Source organism: Pseudopipra pipra, chromosome 4 (assembly GCF_036250125.1).
Source record: "Pseudopipra pipra isolate bDixPip1 chromosome 4, bDixPip1.hap1, whole genome shotgun sequence".
Taxonomy (NCBI): domain Eukaryota; kingdom Metazoa; phylum Chordata; class Aves; order Passeriformes; family Pipridae; genus Pseudopipra; species Pseudopipra pipra.
In genome coordinates this window covers 47,914,055-47,935,318 of record NC_087552.1, presented here as the reverse complement: position 1 = coordinate 47,935,318, position 21,264 = coordinate 47,914,055, and the positions used below count along the sequence as shown (strand labels likewise).

Genomic DNA, 21,264 nt, shown 5'->3' with positions numbered 1-21,264 from the left:
CACAGACAAAATACACAGTCAAAAAAAAATGCCACATTTGCAGACCCAGACATCTCCTTTGAAGGAGATTTATTACTACTGAAAATGGTACTTAGTTTTACTATTACTCTTCTTAGAACAAAAAAATGATTTACTGAAGAAAAGCAATGAAGGAGGGGTACAAATGCACTATGACATCTCAATCCTGAAACATTCTGCAGCAGAAGCTAAACTATATCAACTGCTCCACCTACAGAATCAGACTGTAAGAAGCCACAGCAAGCAGAAGCATTTGCTGCACTTTAAATTCTAGCACTTTAATAGTTTGTATTAAAAATACTAAACTTTTGCCTAGAAAGAATTTCTAGGGTAGGAACAGACCTTTGGAGATCTTTTTTCACAAATCTGTTTCACCAGAATTAAGTCAAAGTTGTGCAAACTTTTGAATTTAGAAATAGAGATACAGCAACCAACCTGCTAAACAGCACTGTTGCTAAAATATTTATCTGATTTGTCAGAGAACACATTCCAATCTGTACTCTGGTTTGATTCAGTTTGAGTCTCCCTCTACATAAATGAGTGAGTGCTGAAGCTGAAATCACTACGTATGCTTCAGATCTCTTGTTGAGGGTCAGCTTGCAGCTGAAAAGCATTTGCCTGATGCATGACTGAAATTGGTATGTTCCCATGAAAAACTTTTTTCAACAAGTCAATATTTTCTGTCAGTGACCTAGTGAAAGGCAATTGTACTCAGTCCTAATCAGAATGTATCCATTCCTTGTAGGTTAAGCCTCCAATTACTTACTGCATATGTATCTATTCCACCTATGCACAGGATCCCAAATTTACTGCAAATGGGAGACCACACATAGTAAGGAATACTTGCAAAAGTAAGATTTTTTAATTACATATACTCTTAAAGAGTAAAAAAAAAACCAAAACAAAAAAACCCCACAAATAATTTGACCTTTCCAGAGCAGTTAAAAGAATGTTAAGGTGTACAAGCTACATTTACATGGACTTTACCTTTGGAGAAGGCAACATCAGAAGCAAAATTAAGATTTTTGAACCCATGTCTTCTTGGACACACTTCTCCTCTAGTGCTTTAGCCACCACTACATCTCCCCCACCAACACCAGCTACTGGGTGAGCTATTTGCCAGCAATCAACTGGAATCAACAAATGGCAGCAGACTTCCCCATCAATTCCTTCTACCTTCTGTTTCTTTTCTTTTCAATATTTCCTATTTCTAGACTTTGGGGTTTGCCTTCTTTCTCTTTTGATCCAATCTTCTTTCTCCACTAAAACACAGTTCTCCTCTACTCTCTTGCTTAGAAGGTTCCTTGCTGCTCAGCCTCCCCTGTAGCCTCGACAGATGTTCATGCCTCATGTTACTGGGACATGTCTTGCTTTGGGCTGTGTGCTGCTTTCCAGACCATCATCTCTCATACCTTATTGCATCAATACGTGAATGCAAAGAAAATGCAAGTTGTTTTAAAGGGAAACACCTGTTTTTTTTCATGCCATGCTCAATTAAGAGCAGCAACTCAAAGGGGAAAAGATATAGCATAGGACAACATATGGAGTGAAACTGCAGGAAAGACCACTTCTTTAAGTAACAAGATCTGAGAGAACAGCTACAGAATAAACTTATTTTAAGTGCTCAGTTTTCGGGTAAAGCACCTCTAGGATAACCTAGCAATGCTGAAAGTGTCACAATTTGGAAAAATTTGTAGGGAACTCTGCATTCATTACCTGTAGGAACTGCTGGGGGTGCTGGGTCAGCTGTGACTGAGCTGGTGGTTGAACTGTGGTGAGCTGCTGCTGATGGTCTTGCTGACTTTGCTGCTGCTGCTGCTGCTGTTGCTGTTGTTGTGTTATTGACAAAGTCTGTGTCTGCTGCTGTTGGGCAGCAAAAGTGGGATAAGCTGTCACCACCTGTCCCATAAACATAGTACTTGGTACCATTACTGCTCCACATGCCACTGGGGCTGTGACAAGTTTTGTTACAAGTTGCTGACCTTGAGAAAATCTGTTAATAGAAAAAGACATTTGGAGTCCTTTTAGGGGAAAAAATATATGAAGCATCACATACACTTGAGAAAGGCAGATTTCTCAAAGTCATACTTTGCTGTAACAACATGGGTTTTGATAAGCTGCAAACATTATTTTGGGCAAAGTTTAGTTTCAGAGTTGTATCTATATAGTTAAAATACAAACCACATTATTTTTTAATGCTACTTTAGTTCCTTTTGTATATGATACAGTTACATAAGCATACCATGATGACAAGTCATCTTGAATACTGGTCTTGAAGATTTACCTGATTTGTCTGTCCTGTGTAAAAGTGGCTACTGCAGCAGCGTTCTGGTTGTTCTGTGGTAAGCTAGAAGGAACCTGGACCACATTTCCCGTTGTTGGCTGAGAAATCACCATAGTGTTATACAGAGGTGCTGAGACTGTGTTCTGTGACTGACTGGCAACAGAAGACTGTTGATTGTGTCCACTAAGTACGTTTTGTTGACTATGCTGGAAAGAAATTTTGGGATAGTAAGTTGAAAATAGCCAAGTACTACAGCTGTCCTCTTCATTGTCATTGGCCATACTTCACAACTGCCAGTGTTTTTTTCTATTCAAATTAATTCTTAATTTAAAGTACACAGGTATCCTCTGACTGAGGATTTGGAAATGAGACTGAACCATCTGAGTCTCTTACATTAATCTGTTCCCCTGTTCAGGTTTGGGTTTTTTTCCTAGATTTTTCAGGTACTTGCATACTCTTTATTCACAGAACATACTGAGTTGGAAGGGACCCACAAGGATCACCAGGTCCAACTCCCGGCCCTGCATAGGACCATCAAGATGATCTTTTCACTCCTTTATCATCTCTGTGCCCAACTTAAGACTAAAATGTGCACATCATGTCAATCAATTTCTTACTTCAAATGTTTAGAACTAGCTTACTGTTGAGAGATTGTAATCCTGTCCACCGCTAGTCTGCCTCCTTACAAATCTCAAAAAGAAAGTATGGAATGTGGATAAGGGTCCAGAGGAAGGCAACCACTGAGATCAAATGTATAAGGAGCCTCCATACACATAATGGTCAAACCCATTACAAGTGTTCAAGATGAGGAACAGGCTTCTATGGGGATACCTCTGACAGAGGAAAATCACGTATGACTGAGAAGATGAAAAGTGATGAGCTGCTCAATACGTTTCCCAGGATATGAAATGGGTGACATGTTTAAAAAAGCAAACATAATCACATTTCATGAAAAGTAAAGCTGTAGAACTCACTACAAGATACTGCAATTTCAAAAGTTTACATGGAATTGAAAACAACTGAATGAACTCACAGAAGAAAAAGGCTATTATATTATAGATGTCATACACCTATTACATGATGGAAAGTGCTGAAAAGTAGAACATGTAACTCCAGAAGCACCAACATACACTAGTCCCGTTCCTATGCTTTTCTAAGTTATTTTCTGTCACAACTCTGGGTTTTAAATTCACAAATCTCTCTGTCACAAAAAAATTCATAGACATTCAAAAAAAGGCAAGCTAAAAGTTTCCTTGATACTGGTCTTTCCAAAAAGCTACTTGTTATCAATTATTTACATGCCTAAGTCTTGAAATAAAAACAAGATCTGAAATTGCATTATCAAGAACATAAATACATTTCAATTGCAAAGTTTAGAACATGAAGAAATCAATGACTCAATGGACATTGTTCAAAAGAAATTTGAGAGGGGAATGTCAGGGTTGTGTTTCAGCTGTGGGTTTGAGCATATACTCTATCCAGCAAAATCAATAATGGGAATTTTACCTGTGTTGCAGTACTCTGCAAAGGCTGCTGCTGTATCATGTGTGGAGTACTTATATGGCCTGTGTTCATCCCACTTTGAGTCTGATTAGTCTGAACAACTTGACCTTGCATGTTTATTGGCGTAAGCTGCTGAACAGTTGAAGAATTTCCAGAAGGAAGCTGCACAGAACCAAAGTTGAGTCCAGAAGCTGACTGCTGCAAGAACATCTTAAAAAATTCCACAAGTTATAGGGTCAGTATTCAGAGACTCTGCTCTAAATGATAAGACTCAGAATCCTGACTTCTAGCATTAAGGTTCAATATTTGTTCTTCAAGAAAAAGTACTATTTAGAAACTACCTGGTAATGTATTCTACAACTATCTAAAGACAAAACATCCTTGAGATTACATTTCTATTTGTAGGACCTTCAGCTATGACACTAATTCAAATAAAGAAAATTTCCAAATCAATAGATCCAAGCATAGCACCAAGAACACAGTCTTCTGGACAATCGGGGAATCATAATGATTATACTGAACTTTCCAATGTAGTTGTAATAAACGGAATTCAGCACAGAAATATTTGTTTCTTTATAAAAGGTTAGGCCCAAGACTACAACAAGACAATGCACAAGACTTAAGTATTTTCTCTATAGTTTCCACATTCCTGAACAAGGTCCCTCCACACTGCACAGGAAGAGAGCTGTGAATCTCTCCTTCTGAGACATCACTAAGGCAGTTTGCTGCTGGCACACTTATGCTAGACATCAGAGAACACTGAAAATGACACATGCCAGAAACTCCTACTCTTCCAACAGAATTTAAGCAACATATTCAGTACTTCCAGGAAGTATTTTTTTCTACTCTCAAGTCATAATCCACACTGAAAATATTTAGATTATTTCCTTAAAATGTGTCTTAGTTTGGGGTGATCATTTTTTGGTTTGGGTTTTCTTTCAACTAGAAAAACCCAATTGGGTCATTCTTTTCTTCCAAACATAGCTGCTGAAAAGAGAATGACAAAATTAGAAAAATACATACTGGTTAAAAAAATAAATAAATCAGAAATCAGGTAGTCAGCTGCTAGACTAAGTAATGAACCCTCTAGACTTCTTGTTTTTCTGGCTCAGTAACTACTTTAAGTTTACCATGCAAAGTAGAACCATTCAGATAGTTAGGACAATTTAAGAGACAAAAGGCATGAATTTGACACCCTCAAGCTAAAAGAGGAAAGAGATGCTTATCTTGCAGATTTTTATTAATATTTTAATGGCTTCAAAACTCTGCAAGAATTGACAACTACTGCACCCTTTTACCTTTAGGTTAAGGCATAAGCTAGGCTTGAGATGCTCAACAGTGAACAGATATACTGGGGCACTTCCAGATATATTCAGAAGTAAAACATCTGGTACCTCTGGAACAGTAGCTTCAGATACCATGGATTTTAGGCATATTAGGCCTGATGGCAGCTGACAGGAGATATGGAGGATCAGATTCTGGAATTAAGTGCCCAAGTCTCATTTCGGATGCCTAAATTCTCTACAGATGAAACATGTAAGCATTAGACTAACTCACCTGGAGTCCTTGACCATGAACTATTTGAAGCTGCTCTTGAATCTTACGCAACTCTTCCTGCTGCCGATGAATATTTGCCTCTATCATGCGTGTTCTTTGCTCTAGCTGGTCCTTTAGATGTTGCATAGCTCCTAATTGTGCTGAAAACTGAAACACAGGCTGGAGTGCAATGAATAAATTAAAAGCTGAGCAAAAATTACATTCTCCAGCACCTCACTGTCTTTCTTGCAGTGAAGGGCCCAGAACTGAACACAGCATTCGGGGTGCAGCCTCACCAGTGCTTAGTACAGCGGGATGATCACTGCCCTGGTCCTGCTGGCCACACTATTTCTAATACAAGCCAGGATATCATTGGCCTTCTTGTCCACTTGGGTACACTGCTGGCTCATGTTCAGCTGCTGTCAGCCAGCACCTCCAGGTCCTTTTCTGCTGGGCAGCTTTCCAGCCACTCTTCTGGAAGCCTGTAGCGCTGCATGGAGTTGCTGTGATCCAAGTGCAGGGCCCGGAACTTGGCCTTGTTGAACCTCGTACAACTGGCCTATCGATCCAGCCTGTCCAGATCCCTCTGCAGAGCATTCCTGCCCTCAGGCACTCTGCAGCCTTCCTGCACTCCTGCACAACTTGGTGTCATCTGCAAACTCACTCACGGTGCCCTCAATCCCCTCATCCAGATCATCAGTAAAGACGTCAAACAGGACAGGCCCCAGTACTGAGCACTGGTGACCGGCTGCCAGCTGGATTTAACTCCATTTGTCACCACTCTGGGCCTGGCCACCCAGCCCATTTTTTACCCACTGAACAGTGCATGCATTCAAGCCACAGGCAGCCAGTTTCTCCAGGAGAATACTGTTCTTTAGGAATACAAGACTATCTAAAAAATAATAAACAATAAACTAAGTTAATCCATACCTGGGTCATGCCAGACTGGAGCTGTAAAGTTGCAGGCTGAGATATCACTGGCTGTGCTACTGGTTGTCCAAGAGACTGTGAGCTTAAAGACTAGGATTAAAAAAATTATTCCATAATCATAAGAGAATGAACTTCATACTTGACGCAAAGTATTTCTTTATATGAAGTGTCAAATCCAAAACAGCACCATATGAACATCTCGTAAAAACTAGTAAATTTTTTCCTGAAATATCTAACTTTAATTATTCGAGAATTAAGAAAACAAGAGCAACTGATTATCTAAATTTTATATATATACATATATATATATATAATGTTTCCACTGCTAGAAGTATATAAAAGCCATAGGCATAAAACAGAAATTACAATTACAAATGTTTTCAAAGTCTTAATTGCAGTAAGGGAGAAACTCCTTCAACATGTTTGGAAGTTGACATCTTTAACTTATTCTTACATTAACAAATACATGTTTTAATAAGCATTCTATTTTTGAAGTGAATGTGTTAGTTCAACGTGAAAACAAGCACCAAGTACATTAAGTATGACATTTTTTCACACTACTAAGATTTCAGAAAGTATATGAAAATACTAATATTCTTAAGAGCCATAAATTTGTATGAATTCTCTATAGGGACACACACAGCACTATGTTGGAAATTTTATATATATATATATATATGTGTGTGTGTATGTATATTAAAAACGCAGAATTATACAAAGCGGTTATATGTGAGTGAAAGCAAAGATTCATACCCAATCTTGCAAACACAAATGCCAAAAACTACATACGTTTATGCTTAATTATTGTATCCCTTAAATCTAGTATACCAAAGTTGCATATTGATAATGCAATCCAGAGAGTCACATATTCCAAGTGAAACTCTTACAGTTTAAAATACATGCTTTCAGAAGAAATAAGATAAAGGTTATATGGATTTAATAATAGCTTTTAAAGGTGAACTCCACTGTTTAAGTACAAAATTTTCCTCTGAAGTTACCTGACTGCTCAGAGATGATCTTCTTTGTGCAGTCTTTTCATGACCAGATAAGCTTTGCCTTGGAGGAGTGCTAGTGTCCACTGTCATTTTAGTTGGTGTTGCTGACAATGTTGAGAGTTAGAATAGAAAGAGACATGTTTATTGTAATCTCAATTCTGTAATGCAATAATCAAATTACATATTTCATGAATAATTAAAAAAAAACAACCTTAAGGCTTGGCCTTTTTTTTTACCCTGACTATCCAACAGTAGTGCGATCTGAAGGACTGGAATAGGGTGTTCTAGTGTCTGATATGGTACTTCTAGATGTAGAAGTCTTTTTCAGAGTAGTCTGCAGATCTCTGAACCATCAAAAAGGACATTTTCACTTGCACACTTCTCATAAAATGATTATTAACTGCTAGTTATTTATTTAACTACACTGAGTAGAGAAAGCCTTCGCTAGGAAGGCAATTCTATTTTCAACAGTTGGTGCTTACATGAATGATCCGATACTGCAGTATGTGAAGATTTTCTTGAACTCCTGGAGGAAGCAGAAGGTGTGGGGCTGGTGTCAAACCTTTCCAGTGCTTCTTTGAGACTCACTGTGTTTATGTGATTGTCAGACCCAGAGTCCTGACTCTGAAGAGACACACACAAACAACAATTATTTATCTGATTTGGCACACAATACATGTTTTGCTGGAAAATATCTAAGACCATGCTGTTTGAGTCAACCCCCTTACACAGGTGACGGTGCAGAAGTAGTGGCCTGTTTGATGGCTGTAAGCTTACTTTCCATTTGTAGCTTTTATCCTTAGAAACCAAAGCCATATAAGCCTAGAAACCTAAATGCATGCAGACATAGGCCACAAACTAACTACTGAGCTGTCCTCCTTCTCTAGCAACTCAGTTCACTCTGAGCAACAGTGTTATGAGTGAACTGCTTATTCTTTTGAGAAAGGATGAGTTTGTTCCACTGGAAGGAGCACCAACATATGAAACTTGATAAACTGCCAAGGGAAAACATTTCTGAACCGTCAGAGTAAAACATGACAGAGCATCTGCACAAGATGGCTTATCTAAGGTTCACTGAGCTTCCAGGACATTAATTCAAAATGAATTTTGTATACTTCTAAGAATTGGGACAGAGTTACACAATGGAACAGTTCCTGCTTTCCTCTTGTGAATTCCTTTAAGCCATCTTTGTATGTTGACCTCAGTTTTTCAGATTATGGGTACTTCCAGTAAGGAAGAACATTTACTTATTAATCTAACTCTACAGAAATCAGATCTTAATAAGAACCTATGGGTGCTGCCATGTTATAACTACATGCACATTAACTGCTGAAAAGAGGAAGGTAAGTGTTACAGACAGAGTAAACAAACACTCTTTCTAGAATTCTTTAATCATTTTAAATAGTCATATTATTTACAGATCAAATAATTACTATATTTGGGGACGAATGGGACAAAACACTTTTTGCTGCTGTATATTTGTTTAGTTACTATTTTTGCATGAATTAAGTAAAATAAAATTATATAAAATACTCACTTTATCTGCTGTTATCTCTGGAAGAGACTCTTCAATACCAAGTTCTCGTCGTCTTTCTGCTCTAACTTCTGCATAACTAGAAGAACAAACCAAGTATGACTACTATGTTGCTGGATGGTTTAAAAAATATACCTCAAAAAACAAACTCCACAAATCTATCTTGCTTATATCTCAGGAAATTTTCCAATGGTTCTTTAAACTGCTATGATTTCTCTACCTCCAAAAATACCAGCAATACAGCTCGCATGCCAGTAGAATTTCTCTAATATAGATTTTTTAAAAAATAACCTACCTTACAACAGTGTGCGTACAGACAATAAACTCTGGCCTGGAATTCCACTGGTGATACGTGATATAGTAATGTGTTTGCAGCCAAATCCACTGTTGTCCCTTTGTAAGGAATCTGTAGTAACATGACTTCCCTTTCCCATATTGCATTACTATAAAAATGAAGAATAAAGGTCACTGTCTTTCCAGGCTGTAAATATTCCAACTACATAAAAAAAAATTACTTCCCAGGTTCATCTGGCCCAAAATCATGTCTAAATTCAGTATAATCACAATGACTAAGAACTGGTTTAAAATTTTCAACCAAAAAAAAAAAGTAAGATGCATTTTTCAAATAACTGCAGAATTCACACTTCCATTTTTGTGGGGCTTTTTACATATTGTGAAAAATTTATGTGCAAAGAATTTAAATACAGCTTTATGAAGAAAAACATAGCTGAACAAAAAGCTTATGCTATTACATGTTTGCACTTATTAAACATTATAGAGCCTTTTAAATACTATTGGTAGAACTGAAGAAGTATTAGTCATAGAGCTGTGCACTCCAATTTACCATAATGAAACCCTGGAATGACTAGATAAAGTTTTATAGTTCTGTATCAAAAGACAAAATATCGATAAAGATCAGCTGTACAATAACATCAACTGAATGGGAGAAAAGACCACTCAAATATATCACAGATTTTCACCAGAACAGTTGTACAATTTAACAAACTTGCTCGTTTTAGTGATTTAGTTGTACTTACAATGCTCATGACATTTTGCCAGATTATCTAGATCATCCACATGATAATAATCATAGCCTGATGTTCCCAAAACTTCAAATGGAAGATAACCTATTATGGGAGGTGCCCTAATTAATAAAAAAAATAGTCATTTTATTTTCACGCACACACAAAAAACCCAACCCAAACCAAAATTATTTAATTATATAAGCTTTCTTGTTTATAGTATGTGCTCTGAAAAAAAATTAAAAATTAAACCCAACACAAGCTATGAGTAGTTAATGCTGATTAGTGAACTCTAAATATTACAGCCACCACTGTGATTCAGCTACTATTGCTGCTAAACATAGAAGGAATTGCACCTGTGATCCAAGAATAGGAACTTCCATTCTAAGCTATGTCTAGATGTGAACTCTTCGTTGGGTTCTTCAACAGTGCACATTTCCTAAAAAGTAAAAAAATAAAAATCTCTCTCAAAACTGCTCTATTCTAATTCATAAGCTCTTTGAAAATTCAGACGTACCTAAAGTTAGTAGATAACATTAGTTATATTATTTTAAACAGCTTCACTGTTTTTGCTTGTTTAGACGCACAGTACTGAGACAGAATCTAATCTCAGTTGTGCCAGGCTGACACTTGGTTGATTTAAATGGACTAACCATGGCATAAGATTAAACTCAAACTCAGTATCTACATAGTAGTACAAGCAGAAATCAACAGTTCCTGCAGTTACAGTTTCAAATTGTAACAGGCTAAAGAAGAAACACTCCCATCAGACAGTCTGATTACAGTCTACGTTTAAAATGGATAAAAACATTAGTAAAATGGTCACATTATTCTGAGTTTAGGAACAGGATTCTTCCCTTTTTAGTGAATACAGAGTACTCTAAATCTCTTTGAAGGCACAGACACATACTATAAGTAACACGCTATTCTTACGTTTAGAACTCATAACAAGTAAGAGAATGATTGTATTGCCACTATTACAGCAAAACCTCAAGGTACTCTGCACGTTGTTCTAAATGTATTCCACTCAAACATACAAATGCATGTCACTCTATTTCTACTGTCCTCTTCCAGGAGGTAAAGATGCCCCACCAAGTACTGTGCCTCATGCAGAGAGAGTAACAAGACCACATATCCCAAGCCAGTCAATTCTTTTGAAAAGTCCTCTAGTACTACCTTCCGAAAAGGAAGATGGATGATGGAATACATGCATACCTACAAATACACCCCGCAAAGAAGTTACAATAAAATTAAAGATCAGTAAATCTTTTTTTTTTTGGATACATGCACATGTTTGATATTTGTAGGAGCTTGAAATGGTATTCCCAGTGCCAGGAACAAATTAGAATCTACTGATGATCAGATACTACAAGACTCTTCCAAAAAGTGCAATATGGAAGCTGCTGCTGAACTGACATAATATTCATGACAGGTGTGAGCAGATGAGCACACTGCTGCTCTGCAAACATCTATGACAAAGCACTCCTGAGGAAAAATACAGTAGAAGACTAACTGTTGTTTCTGCGAAGAGACCACCTTGCTTTTCATCTTTCAGGTTATAACGCAAAGAGTTTAAGGGGATATTTTGCAGTTTTTTAAATAGCTATTTCTAAGTTTTCTTTCTGTGAAAGGAAAAAGTGAATGTATCCAGGCAATGTTTTTCTTCACCTTCATCACTGTAAAATCTTAAACACAATGACTTAGAAAGTGATGGAGTGATGGATGAATTAGATGGAGGCAATGAACAAAACCACTCTGGGTGCAAATTTATGACTCTTGATGTGAATTCCAGTTAGCAAGACTTAACTTTCAAACCTGAAACTACCTCTAAAACCCAAAGCTCACCTACCTTCCTAAAATTACAGCATTTAATAAAGCATCACTCACAGTAAAGCAAGAGAAATGACAGAACAAGAGTATATCCTTGAGATATAATTTTGATTTGTTGTTTCTTCTAATGTAATAATTTTGGCACAAGTCAAAAGGAAAGTAAAAATCACTGAAGTGCAAGCACTAAAATCACAGTAAAAACATCATTGTTAGGGAGGAACTGGCAGCAGGTTAGTATCCAATTACTCTGCATTTATATTCATGATTTGCACTGTAAAATACCCCTGGGCAGAAGCCAGCTTGTTCAACAAGACATCTTGTTGAAGTTGTCAACAAGGCATCTAGTGAAGAAAGGACTTTCATTTGTAACAAAAAGTATTCTAGTAGAAAGAATCCTTTTGCCCGGATTAATCCTGCCTTATTGATAGGCAGGATTACTGATCCTGCCTCAATGTTTTAAAGAATGTATAGAACCAAATGCCTTCACTGGGGAGCAAAATTTGTGGCATAATTTGTTACAAAAGTGATGGCGTCATATGCATAACCTAAAAATGTGAACTTTAAAGGTGAAAAAAGCACTGTACATCCTTGAGAAATTATATTCTAGGGAAAAAAAATAATCCAGAACCATATACCATCCAAAATAAAGAGAATAACTGACAGATGACCAGGAAGGTTCTACCTTAAATAAGGCAATCAACTACTAAAATACACATCTCATTACTGGCTGCATCATGCATGAAGTTACTGGGATGTTAAAGTTCCTGATATACACTTATTTGTTAGAGTCTAGTCAACACTAGTCTCAATAATAACAGAAGGTATCAGAGGAGTATAAACAGGTATTGTCAGATTAAGGCTTCACTCTAACATTAGTCTTCTTCACAAGAAGATTTCCCAGATGAACAGCACTGAAAACTTCCTTGGGCACTACGGGCTCAGAGGTTCAGGCACAGGAATGAAACTTTGGCCAGAGTATAATCTGTAAGGCTTCAGCCCACAGGAGACTGAGAGACCTGAAGATCATAAATGGATGTTCCTCAACTTTCAGAAGTAGGAAACATAGAAGTTTTACTATAAACCATCAGACTTTAGAAGATAAAAGTATTTGCAAATGTCGGTAGGTCTTTTTTCCCCTGAGTATTTCATGAAGCAAAAATCCCACATTTAACATCCCTACCAACTGTAGGCGTAACGGAAGAACACTACTTAGACCTGCATGGAAAGGAAAGTGTTAGATGAAAGATTTCCACAGCTTCAGGAAAAATAAACAACAAGCTTTCTCTGGCATAGTATCTGGAGAAACACAATTCCTATTCAGCCTGACAGACCTGAAGAAGTTTATATGATTTCTCCATAGGCTCCTACTATACTTATGAAGTGCAAAGTATGTCTTCAGAAGCTACCACAAACAGTCTTCAGCTTAAGACATCAGTGCTCTAAACTTAGAGGCAGAATCTTTAAGTGTTCAGAGTTATTGTATTACAGAAAACAGCTGGGCCCAACAATGGGTCACATACATTTCATGGCATTACTTTACTACTGAATTCCAAGAACAAATGTTAGATAGCACACTATTCTGTAGCTTGAATCATATATTTGCATAAAACATGTAATCTGAATCACAATCATAGGCTATACTGTACTGTATCCTGAGTATTTATTTTTACTGATTTTGTTGAGGAAGAAGATAATACTTAGTGATCTACAAATTTCATATACATCCAATTCTGAACTTGGAAAGATACCTTCACATTGTACATTAGCAGATAAACAAAATGTTCTAACAACTCAGTTACTGAATAACTGCATTGAAACAAAACAAAGGACTTCTACTACCTCATACCCAACTCTTCTTTACTGACAAGTAATGCAAGCTTTCATTAAGCCCTCCCAGATTTACTTCTGTGTCAAACTGCAGCAAGACCATCAGCAACACAAAATTCATGTCCAAGTTTCAACTGAAATTAATAATTTCTCCAGTGAAAGTGGGATCTCGATGTAATCTTTCAATTTAAGTTAATCTTAAACAATTCCTGTGGACTTCTTCCAAATTTATTTCATGCATATTACTATTTTATATGACTACTTAGAATTAGCATTCACCATAACTTTTTTTGATACTTTGCATAACAGCCTGTTTGAAGAAACAGACACTCTCAGTTTCATATAATAAAATTCCTTATGATTTTCATTAATATTTTAAATGTCACGTGCATTCTCTCTGAAGTTTTTCCATCTAAAGTCCATTAAAAAATTATATAAAGGTGATTTCATTTGTACATACCTTGATAAATTGAGGCGTAGCTAGTCTAACTGTGGCTACAAAGCAAACTTTCTCTTCATATGAAGGCCGGTGTGATCTCTGAATAGTTCCTTCAAAACCATTGTGCGCTGAGTTGGAAACTGAGGGAAGACAGAGGAGAAGAGGGCAACAAAGAAGACAATATAAGCATAGAGGAAAATGGCAGTAATATCACGAGACAAATGGCCCAATATTTACCTAATGTGGTTTGCTTGTAACTTAACATGTATTAGGAAAAATGCTACATATCTATACCTATATGCACAGTTATAGAGTAGAAGTGGGAATACAACCATCAAGTAACTTTCCTGAAGAACTAAAATTACAGTTACTATGGTATTATCTGACAGCATTTTTAAGAAACTAATAACAGTTCTAATCCTTGGTAACTACTAAAAATGACTGGATTACATTTTCTTCAAAAATGTTTTTAAAATTTATCTTTTGTATCAGGTTTTGCTAACTTTTCCTTTTGAACTCTGAGGTATTTATTTTCTAGACTTTTATTACATTTAAGCAACACATGATGAAGACATACTGAACAACTGAAGGCACAATAATGTATGTGAAAGAATAAGGATCTTAAGACACTGAGCTCAGCACAAATTCCACTTACTGAATCACTGAGATGGAATCATAAGGAGGCAAAGGATGGTCTAGACCACAAAATGGGTTAACCTTATCTTTAATTTCCAGCAATTATTAATTTTGTTCATCTTCACTAAGCTCTAATGATGGTGACTTCAAAACACTATCAGGCTTTTCAAAGCCTGACTGGTTTTAATTCAGCTCTAGATTAGAACCCCTACTGAACTTTCTTCATGCAATGTAAGCTTACATATCCTTGCTCTTTCCATCAGAAAGGAGGTAATTTCCTTCCTCTTTATCTTAGCCCTTGTCCTTTATTTTTCAGAGTTTATCTTGCCTCATAAGTTAGATTTTTAAACTTCTGCTTGCTTTCATTGCTGTACTCTGAACTCTCCTTGCCTGCTGTATTCTGACAAAAAAGTGTCAAAAACTGGATGAGGACATATGAGTGCTAAGAAGTGCAGTGGGATTATTTCATGTAGTTTAAACTATATTTTAGAAAGGCTTTTACAATTCCACAATTTGATGATTGGTCATGGTGATTTAGTCATGTTCAGTTTACATTCCACAGTAACTCCTTTTCCTAAAGGACTGCTATCTAGCTGACTGTAACCATCCCCATTCATATAGATTGATATTCCTAAATGAAGTAACTTGCATTTGTTCTTAGGCAATTTTTCTGGGTTTTTAGCCCAAAATTTTCTAAATTTGGGGCTGAATTTTATCTTGGTTTTTACCGTTCTTGAATCATTTCATGATTGCAAGCTACATTCCACTATACTGATCAAATCCAGAAGTTGTGCATTAAAACTCCATTTTGATGGTGAACATTGGTAACTTTTCCAACCACTTTTTGCAGCTGCTCTCCGGCAATTTCAATTAATATCTGCTTCCATGTTTGTGAGAACAGAACACGATAACTGACATAAACATATTTAAAAATCACTTACTTGTGTTTTATTCTCTTATTCACACAGTGTGTTACTCTTTGGTAGAAGAAGCTGAATTGATTTGATGCTATTTCTACCTGAAAAATCCACCCTGAAAATGTTTGCCATTCCTTGCTAGCTTCCTGAAATGCATATATAGTTTAATTATTTGTTCTGGAATATTTCCCAATATTGAATTGCAACTGATAGGTCTACACTCTCCCAATTCTTCATTCCAAGACTAGCACTGTATTCGGCTTTTTCAGGACTGTTTCATGTCTTTCCTATAATATTACATAACTACATTTGGCACTAAGACTCAATCTCTTCCCATTTTGTGAGAAAAATACCAATATCACATAAAACCCCCACAGATTTATTTACAAAATACTGGTTTTAATAATGTTTTTGGTGGTGATCTTTATCAAGATCTACTACTGACTACACTGCCCAATCCATTTGTCTGGGACAATAAACATCCCTCTCAAGTAAACAGTCAGCACAGCCTGGCCAAACAGATTACAAATACAGTACAGAGGAAACATATTAGTATATAACTAATAAAAATAACTTCAATGTAAGGGAGTAGGAACTCAGAGCAGAAAACTGCCCTGGCCCATCCACTCATCTGAGTAGTAACTTCTACTGAGTGAAAGCACAGAAATGAAATGGCGGGGAAATCTACATTGCACTTCCCAGTTGTCTGCGTAATGAGAACTGCAGGTATTCAATACCACTGATCTTCAAGTTAGCCACCTGCTTGAATAGGGATTATGCCTAACTAAATTCAGACTCCATTCTAAAGCATTTGCTTAAATTTCTCTGACATTCTTTTAATGAAAGTTTTATGAGATACTAGTTTTCTTTAACTGAAAACATTAAGCAGAATTACTACATTTTGCATCCAAACACACAGACCTGTAATACCCAATAGATAAAAATGCTAATACCAGTTTTTCTTCTTTTTCATTAAATCAATATAGAAGTCATATAACTCAGCTTCAAGCTCTTCTTTTGAAAGACCGATTTTAGTTCATCAATATGTTCTGCACAATGGTCCTAACGTGGTTTAGCTGTGGAGCTGCTTAAGTATTCCACTCACATTGCTGAAATTACTTACCATGATTCAAACATTTGAAATTTCCTATAAATTTTACATATTCATATGTAGGTTGCTCTTTTGGATCTATTGTTCCTCGCAGCATATGGCAACAGAATTCTAGTTGATTTTTTGCTGAGAAAAAAATAAACAAATCATTAGGCTACATGTTTGATGAAGCACATGGCCAACATGCAGTGGAAAGCAGGAATAATTAAGCAGCATACATATTGCGATACTGTAAGTGTTGTGATTACAACTGGTTACAGCCTCTGCCTTTAACCAGCATGACATTAACTAACCAAAATAAAAGGAGAAATCCTTTAGAATTTGTACATGTAGGGCCTGAATGTTAATGACATAAAAAACCTCTCAGAACTAGAGCTATATTAAAGATGAAGATGCCCTAAACTTTAGTTCACTTAAGCATGTGCTTCCAAACCCCATTAGGCTGCTATGTTTTTATTCTTGCCAACTGCTACAATTGTCTTTATAGAAGCTCTATAAACACGATGAACATTTCTAATACACGGGAAAGCCACAGAGTGAACTGCAATGCTGAAAATTCTAGTCTTGGGGAGGGGACACAAAATAGTGCTTCTGTTCTTCAGGGCTCTGAAGCATATGCTTCTGCTTAATTAACACTGGAAAAACATATGATACAAAGTAGATAATTTTTAACACAACTACTATGCTGGTTTCATCGGGATAGGGTTTTCTGCATAGCAGTTTACATGGTTCTGTGTTTTGGATTTGTGACTAAAATAGTATTGATAACATAGATATGTTTCAGTTATTGCTGAGCAGCACTTAGTGCAAAGGCCTTCTCTTTCTCACACCGCCCTGCTAGTGAGGTGAGGAGGCTGGAGGTGCACAAGAAGCTGGGAAGGGACACAGCCAGGAGAGCTGACCTAAAGGATATCCCATACTATAAGACACAATGCTCAGCAATAAAAGCCAGGGAAAGGAAGAAGAGGGAGGCATTTGTACTTATGGCATTTGTCTTCCAAATTACCCATTACACGTGATGGAGCCCTGCTTTCCTGAAGATGGTTGAACTGCCTAATGACATGAAGTAGCAAATCAATTCCTTATTTTGCTTTGCTTGTGCACACAGTTTTGCCTTAACCTGTTAATCTGTCTTTATGTCAACCCACAAGTTTGCTCACTTTTACCCTTTGCACACCCCACTGGGAGGAGTGAGCAAACAGCTGTGTGTGGCTGAGCTGCCTACAGGGGTTAACCTGAAATAACTACTTACATTTTAAGTATTCCGGTGTCAATGAATCACTTTCCAGCAGATGAGAAGACAATATTTTATAAATTTCTGAATGTTCCCCCTCTGGGATAAAATTAAATACACTCTGATCCACAAGATCAGACTAAAAGAAAAAGATTTAATAAGCATTAAACTAATGCAAGACATACAATGTCACAAAGCCTACTATTTTAATGCAAAACAATTCCACAGTTTATTACTGACTCAACAAAGCCACCTGCTGGAATACACATGAATATTTTGCAAGAAAAAATCTCACTCTGTTTTGCCTTAAATTTGACACTGCAAACCATTTGTTGAAAACTACCGTGAACACAGCAGGTACACATACTTGTTAAAGAGCAACGGAGCTTGTATTAACCTCCCTGGGATGCAACAAGTTCAAGTAAAGGAGCATTTAAAGTAGAAATTATAGGGTGTTGTTCCAGGGCACTCTAACATACTGGTGGCATCCAGTATACCGAAATGATACCTTGGAACAAAAGACAATCCTCCATACTTTACACATATTATTATGTAACCAATAACTATATCCAATTGCAATTGATTTCATGAATACACCTGTCCTAGTTTTGGCTGGAATAGAGTTAATTTTCTGCATAGCAGCTGGTATGGGGCTATGTTTTGGACCTGAGCTGGAAGCAGTTCTGATAATTCAGGGGTGTTTTAGTTATTTCTGAGCAGCACTTACAGAGAGCCAAGGTCTTTTCTGCTCTTAACCCCACCCCACCCACAAGGAGGCTGGGGGAGCACAAGGAGCTGGGAGGGGATACAGCCAGGGCAGGTGACACAAACTAAGCAGAGGGATATTCCATACCATGTGGCATCATGCCCAGCATGTAAAGCTGGTGGAAGAAGAAGGAAGGGGGAGAACATTCAGAATGACAGTGTTTGTCATCCCAAGTCACCATTATGCATGATGGATCCTACTCTTCTGGGGATGGCTGAACATCTCCCTGCTCCCTGGGGAGTGGTGAATGAATTCCTTGTTTTGTTTTGCTTGCATGCATGGCTTTTGCTTTATCTACAAAACTGTCTTTATCTCAATCCACAAGTTTTCTCACTTTTACCCTCCAACTGCCTCCCCCTGTTCTACTGAGGGATGATGAATCAGCTACTGTGCAGGGATGAGTTGCCAGTTACCACATTTTCTAATCAGTTCAACAACTGTGTACTGAAAACTGGGAACAACAGAGATGAATGCAGCAAAACTGAACAGCTGATTATATGCATAAGAGCATTGGGTAAGTATCCAAAAAAGAAGGATCATAAAATGTATGTTTAGAGTACATAAATCACACCTAAAAGCAAAGAACAAACGTGCCTCTGAGAACCTGGCAAATTCTACCAGAAAAGCCAAAAAAATCACAATTACCTGCACATTTTTAAACATTGTCAGACTGTTATCATACCTACCTAAGGGAATTTATTTAATCTCTTATCACAGAAGGACAACTATCCTTTAACAATATATTGTATTTCTTATCTCGAAAAGAACTCAGTTTCACTCATCAATTCTTTGCACTTTTAAGAACTAATTTGTCTCACTTCAGGATAACATTATTCAAAGGTAAGTTTCTAGAATGTTAAATTTACCAGTGAGCAATGCTACTGAGACTAAAATGAGTGAATGGGGTAAACCCCAAAGTATATACCTAACTTAAAAAACAGAACCAGCAGCAATGTATTTATCAGAGTGCTTTGTCAAGAAAGAAGTAAAAAAGTAGTTTTAAAAAATTCCAATTATACAGATCTTTAGTAATATTCTTCTGATTCATGTAGAGGCTGTGTTAGGTGGGAACTCTAAAGGATCTCCTGCAGTCAACTGTGTTACTTCAGTTACATTGAACATAAACTGATGCTAGTCTAGCATCATAATCCTGCCTAACAGAGACCCGACTGCATTCTGCATTTCCAAAGAAAATGTTTAATACAGGAGACAGACCAGTAAGAAGGAGTTGTGCTGAAATAAAAGCAGAAACATTAAAACAAAGCATACATCTATACTATAATGCCAAACCAGCCAATGATTAATTAGTACTCACCGCAGAACACCAATCACAGACAAACTGATATGTTACTGAAAGCAATTTGTACTTACTGGCAAATGTTCAAGTAAGGGAGTTATACTTTCAGACACATATATTATATTTCCATCTGTCATAATTGCTAAAAAAAAACCATCAAGAGCCTGAAATTAAACATAACGGGCAGTTAAATAAAAAGAAATACAACATACTAAATACATTAAGCTATATTCAACACACAAAATCATGTAGATCAATTTTAGTTTAGTCTATTACAGAAATGGCAATATCTTTCCCTTCTAAAAATTCTTAGTCTTGCTTTTACACTATGAGCATTACAATTCCAATACTGTTCTGTCATTAAATATTCTGTAATTTCAGAAGCAAGTACATCTATAGCTAGCCACCGTTTTCCCCCACTCCCACTCTGCCTGCTTGTTATTTTTAATTCCATCATCATTTTAATCCTCAGAAAACTCATAAAAATGAGCTAGAGACAAAAGCAAGAAGATGTGGATAAACTAAGAGAAGAACAAGTAAAAGCTGGCAAAATTAATGAATTTTGGTATTTAAAAATCTCAGTATCTCTCAATCTCAATGAAAGAAGCTTGTAGTAAGATTTTACTGAGACTTGAAACCTGTGAGATACAGTTCTGACTACCTTATCTTCTACTAGACTCAAACTTCTTTCCTCTGAACACAACACGTTTTAGTTGAACACTACCAAAAAAAGCTTGACAGAACTGTATTTCTATACAGGAAATTTTAAAGCTCACATCTTCAAAAAAACTTCTTAGAGGATTTTTTTTTTAAATTTAAGTACAGAAAATCAGAACCTTTAACTTTTTATATCTGTGCATCAAAGAAAAGGTTTAACTACGGAATGATAATAAAGAAGTGTTTGTTCATTTATAATACTTTTTATTTAACTTTTATTAATAATTGCTTTACTAACAAAATATAAATTACTTAGGCTCATTTCCAAGGAAATAACAGCTTATACTGAAAGTTTATTTCTAGTATTTTTGCAACTATTCATGTAATCTTCAGCAAAGTAATGCTTTCACACCAGTTTTGGAAAGCGTAACAAGTAAAGAAATTAAATATTTATTGCTCACAAGTTACATGGATGTGTTGAGTCTTTTTCATAATTAGGATTTTAATTTATGCATAACAGTTCTTTATTTATCTAGTACCTTCCTTATGTTGATAACTTAAAATATCCACTTAGACAGTAAACATGTTCATTTATGGACTTGCTCTGTTTTTATGTTTTATGTAATTGAACATGCAGTTAAAAGAAAATCTGATTTGACTTTCTGAAACACTGTGATTTTTTGAAACACTGCATACATAGGAATTTTGACTGTTTATATTCATGAAAA

The 21,264-nt window shown here is 36.4% G+C and overlaps 1 protein-coding gene across 8 annotated transcripts in view; it reads right to left on the bottom strand.

Annotated features, from left to right (window-relative positions):
- CLOCK (clock circadian regulator) overlaps window positions 1-21,264 on the bottom strand; it is a 67,472-nt gene that overhangs the window by 5,900 nt on the left and 40,308 nt on the right. For 6 of the 8 annotated variants that reach the window (XM_064652856.1, XM_064652851.1, XM_064652852.1 and 3 more), the window contains 15 exons: window positions 19,954-20,043; window positions 17,835-17,955; window positions 16,595-16,708; window positions 13,940-14,058; window positions 10,179-10,261; window positions 9,838-9,944; window positions 9,096-9,243; window positions 8,804-8,879; window positions 7,749-7,890; window positions 7,270-7,370; window positions 6,272-6,361; window positions 5,363-5,521; window positions 3,809-4,015; window positions 2,303-2,508; window positions 1,735-2,011 (listed from right to left, as the gene is read on the bottom strand). In XM_064652856.1, the coding sequence (XP_064508926.1) occupies window positions 1,735-2,011; window positions 2,303-2,508; window positions 3,809-4,015; window positions 5,363-5,521; window positions 6,272-6,361; window positions 7,270-7,370; window positions 7,749-7,890; window positions 8,804-8,879; window positions 9,096-9,243; window positions 9,838-9,944; window positions 10,179-10,261; window positions 13,940-14,058; window positions 16,595-16,708; window positions 17,835-17,955; window positions 19,954-20,043 (2,040 nt within the window). The remainder of the gene's footprint in view (window positions 1-1,734; window positions 2,012-2,302; window positions 2,509-3,808; window positions 4,016-5,362; window positions 5,522-6,271; window positions 6,362-7,269; window positions 7,371-7,748; window positions 7,891-8,803; window positions 8,880-9,095; window positions 9,244-9,837; window positions 9,945-10,178; window positions 10,262-13,939; window positions 14,059-16,594; window positions 16,709-17,834; window positions 17,956-19,953; window positions 20,044-21,264) is intronic. The other 2 variants (XM_064652857.1, XM_064652858.1) reach the window with 2 other exon arrangements.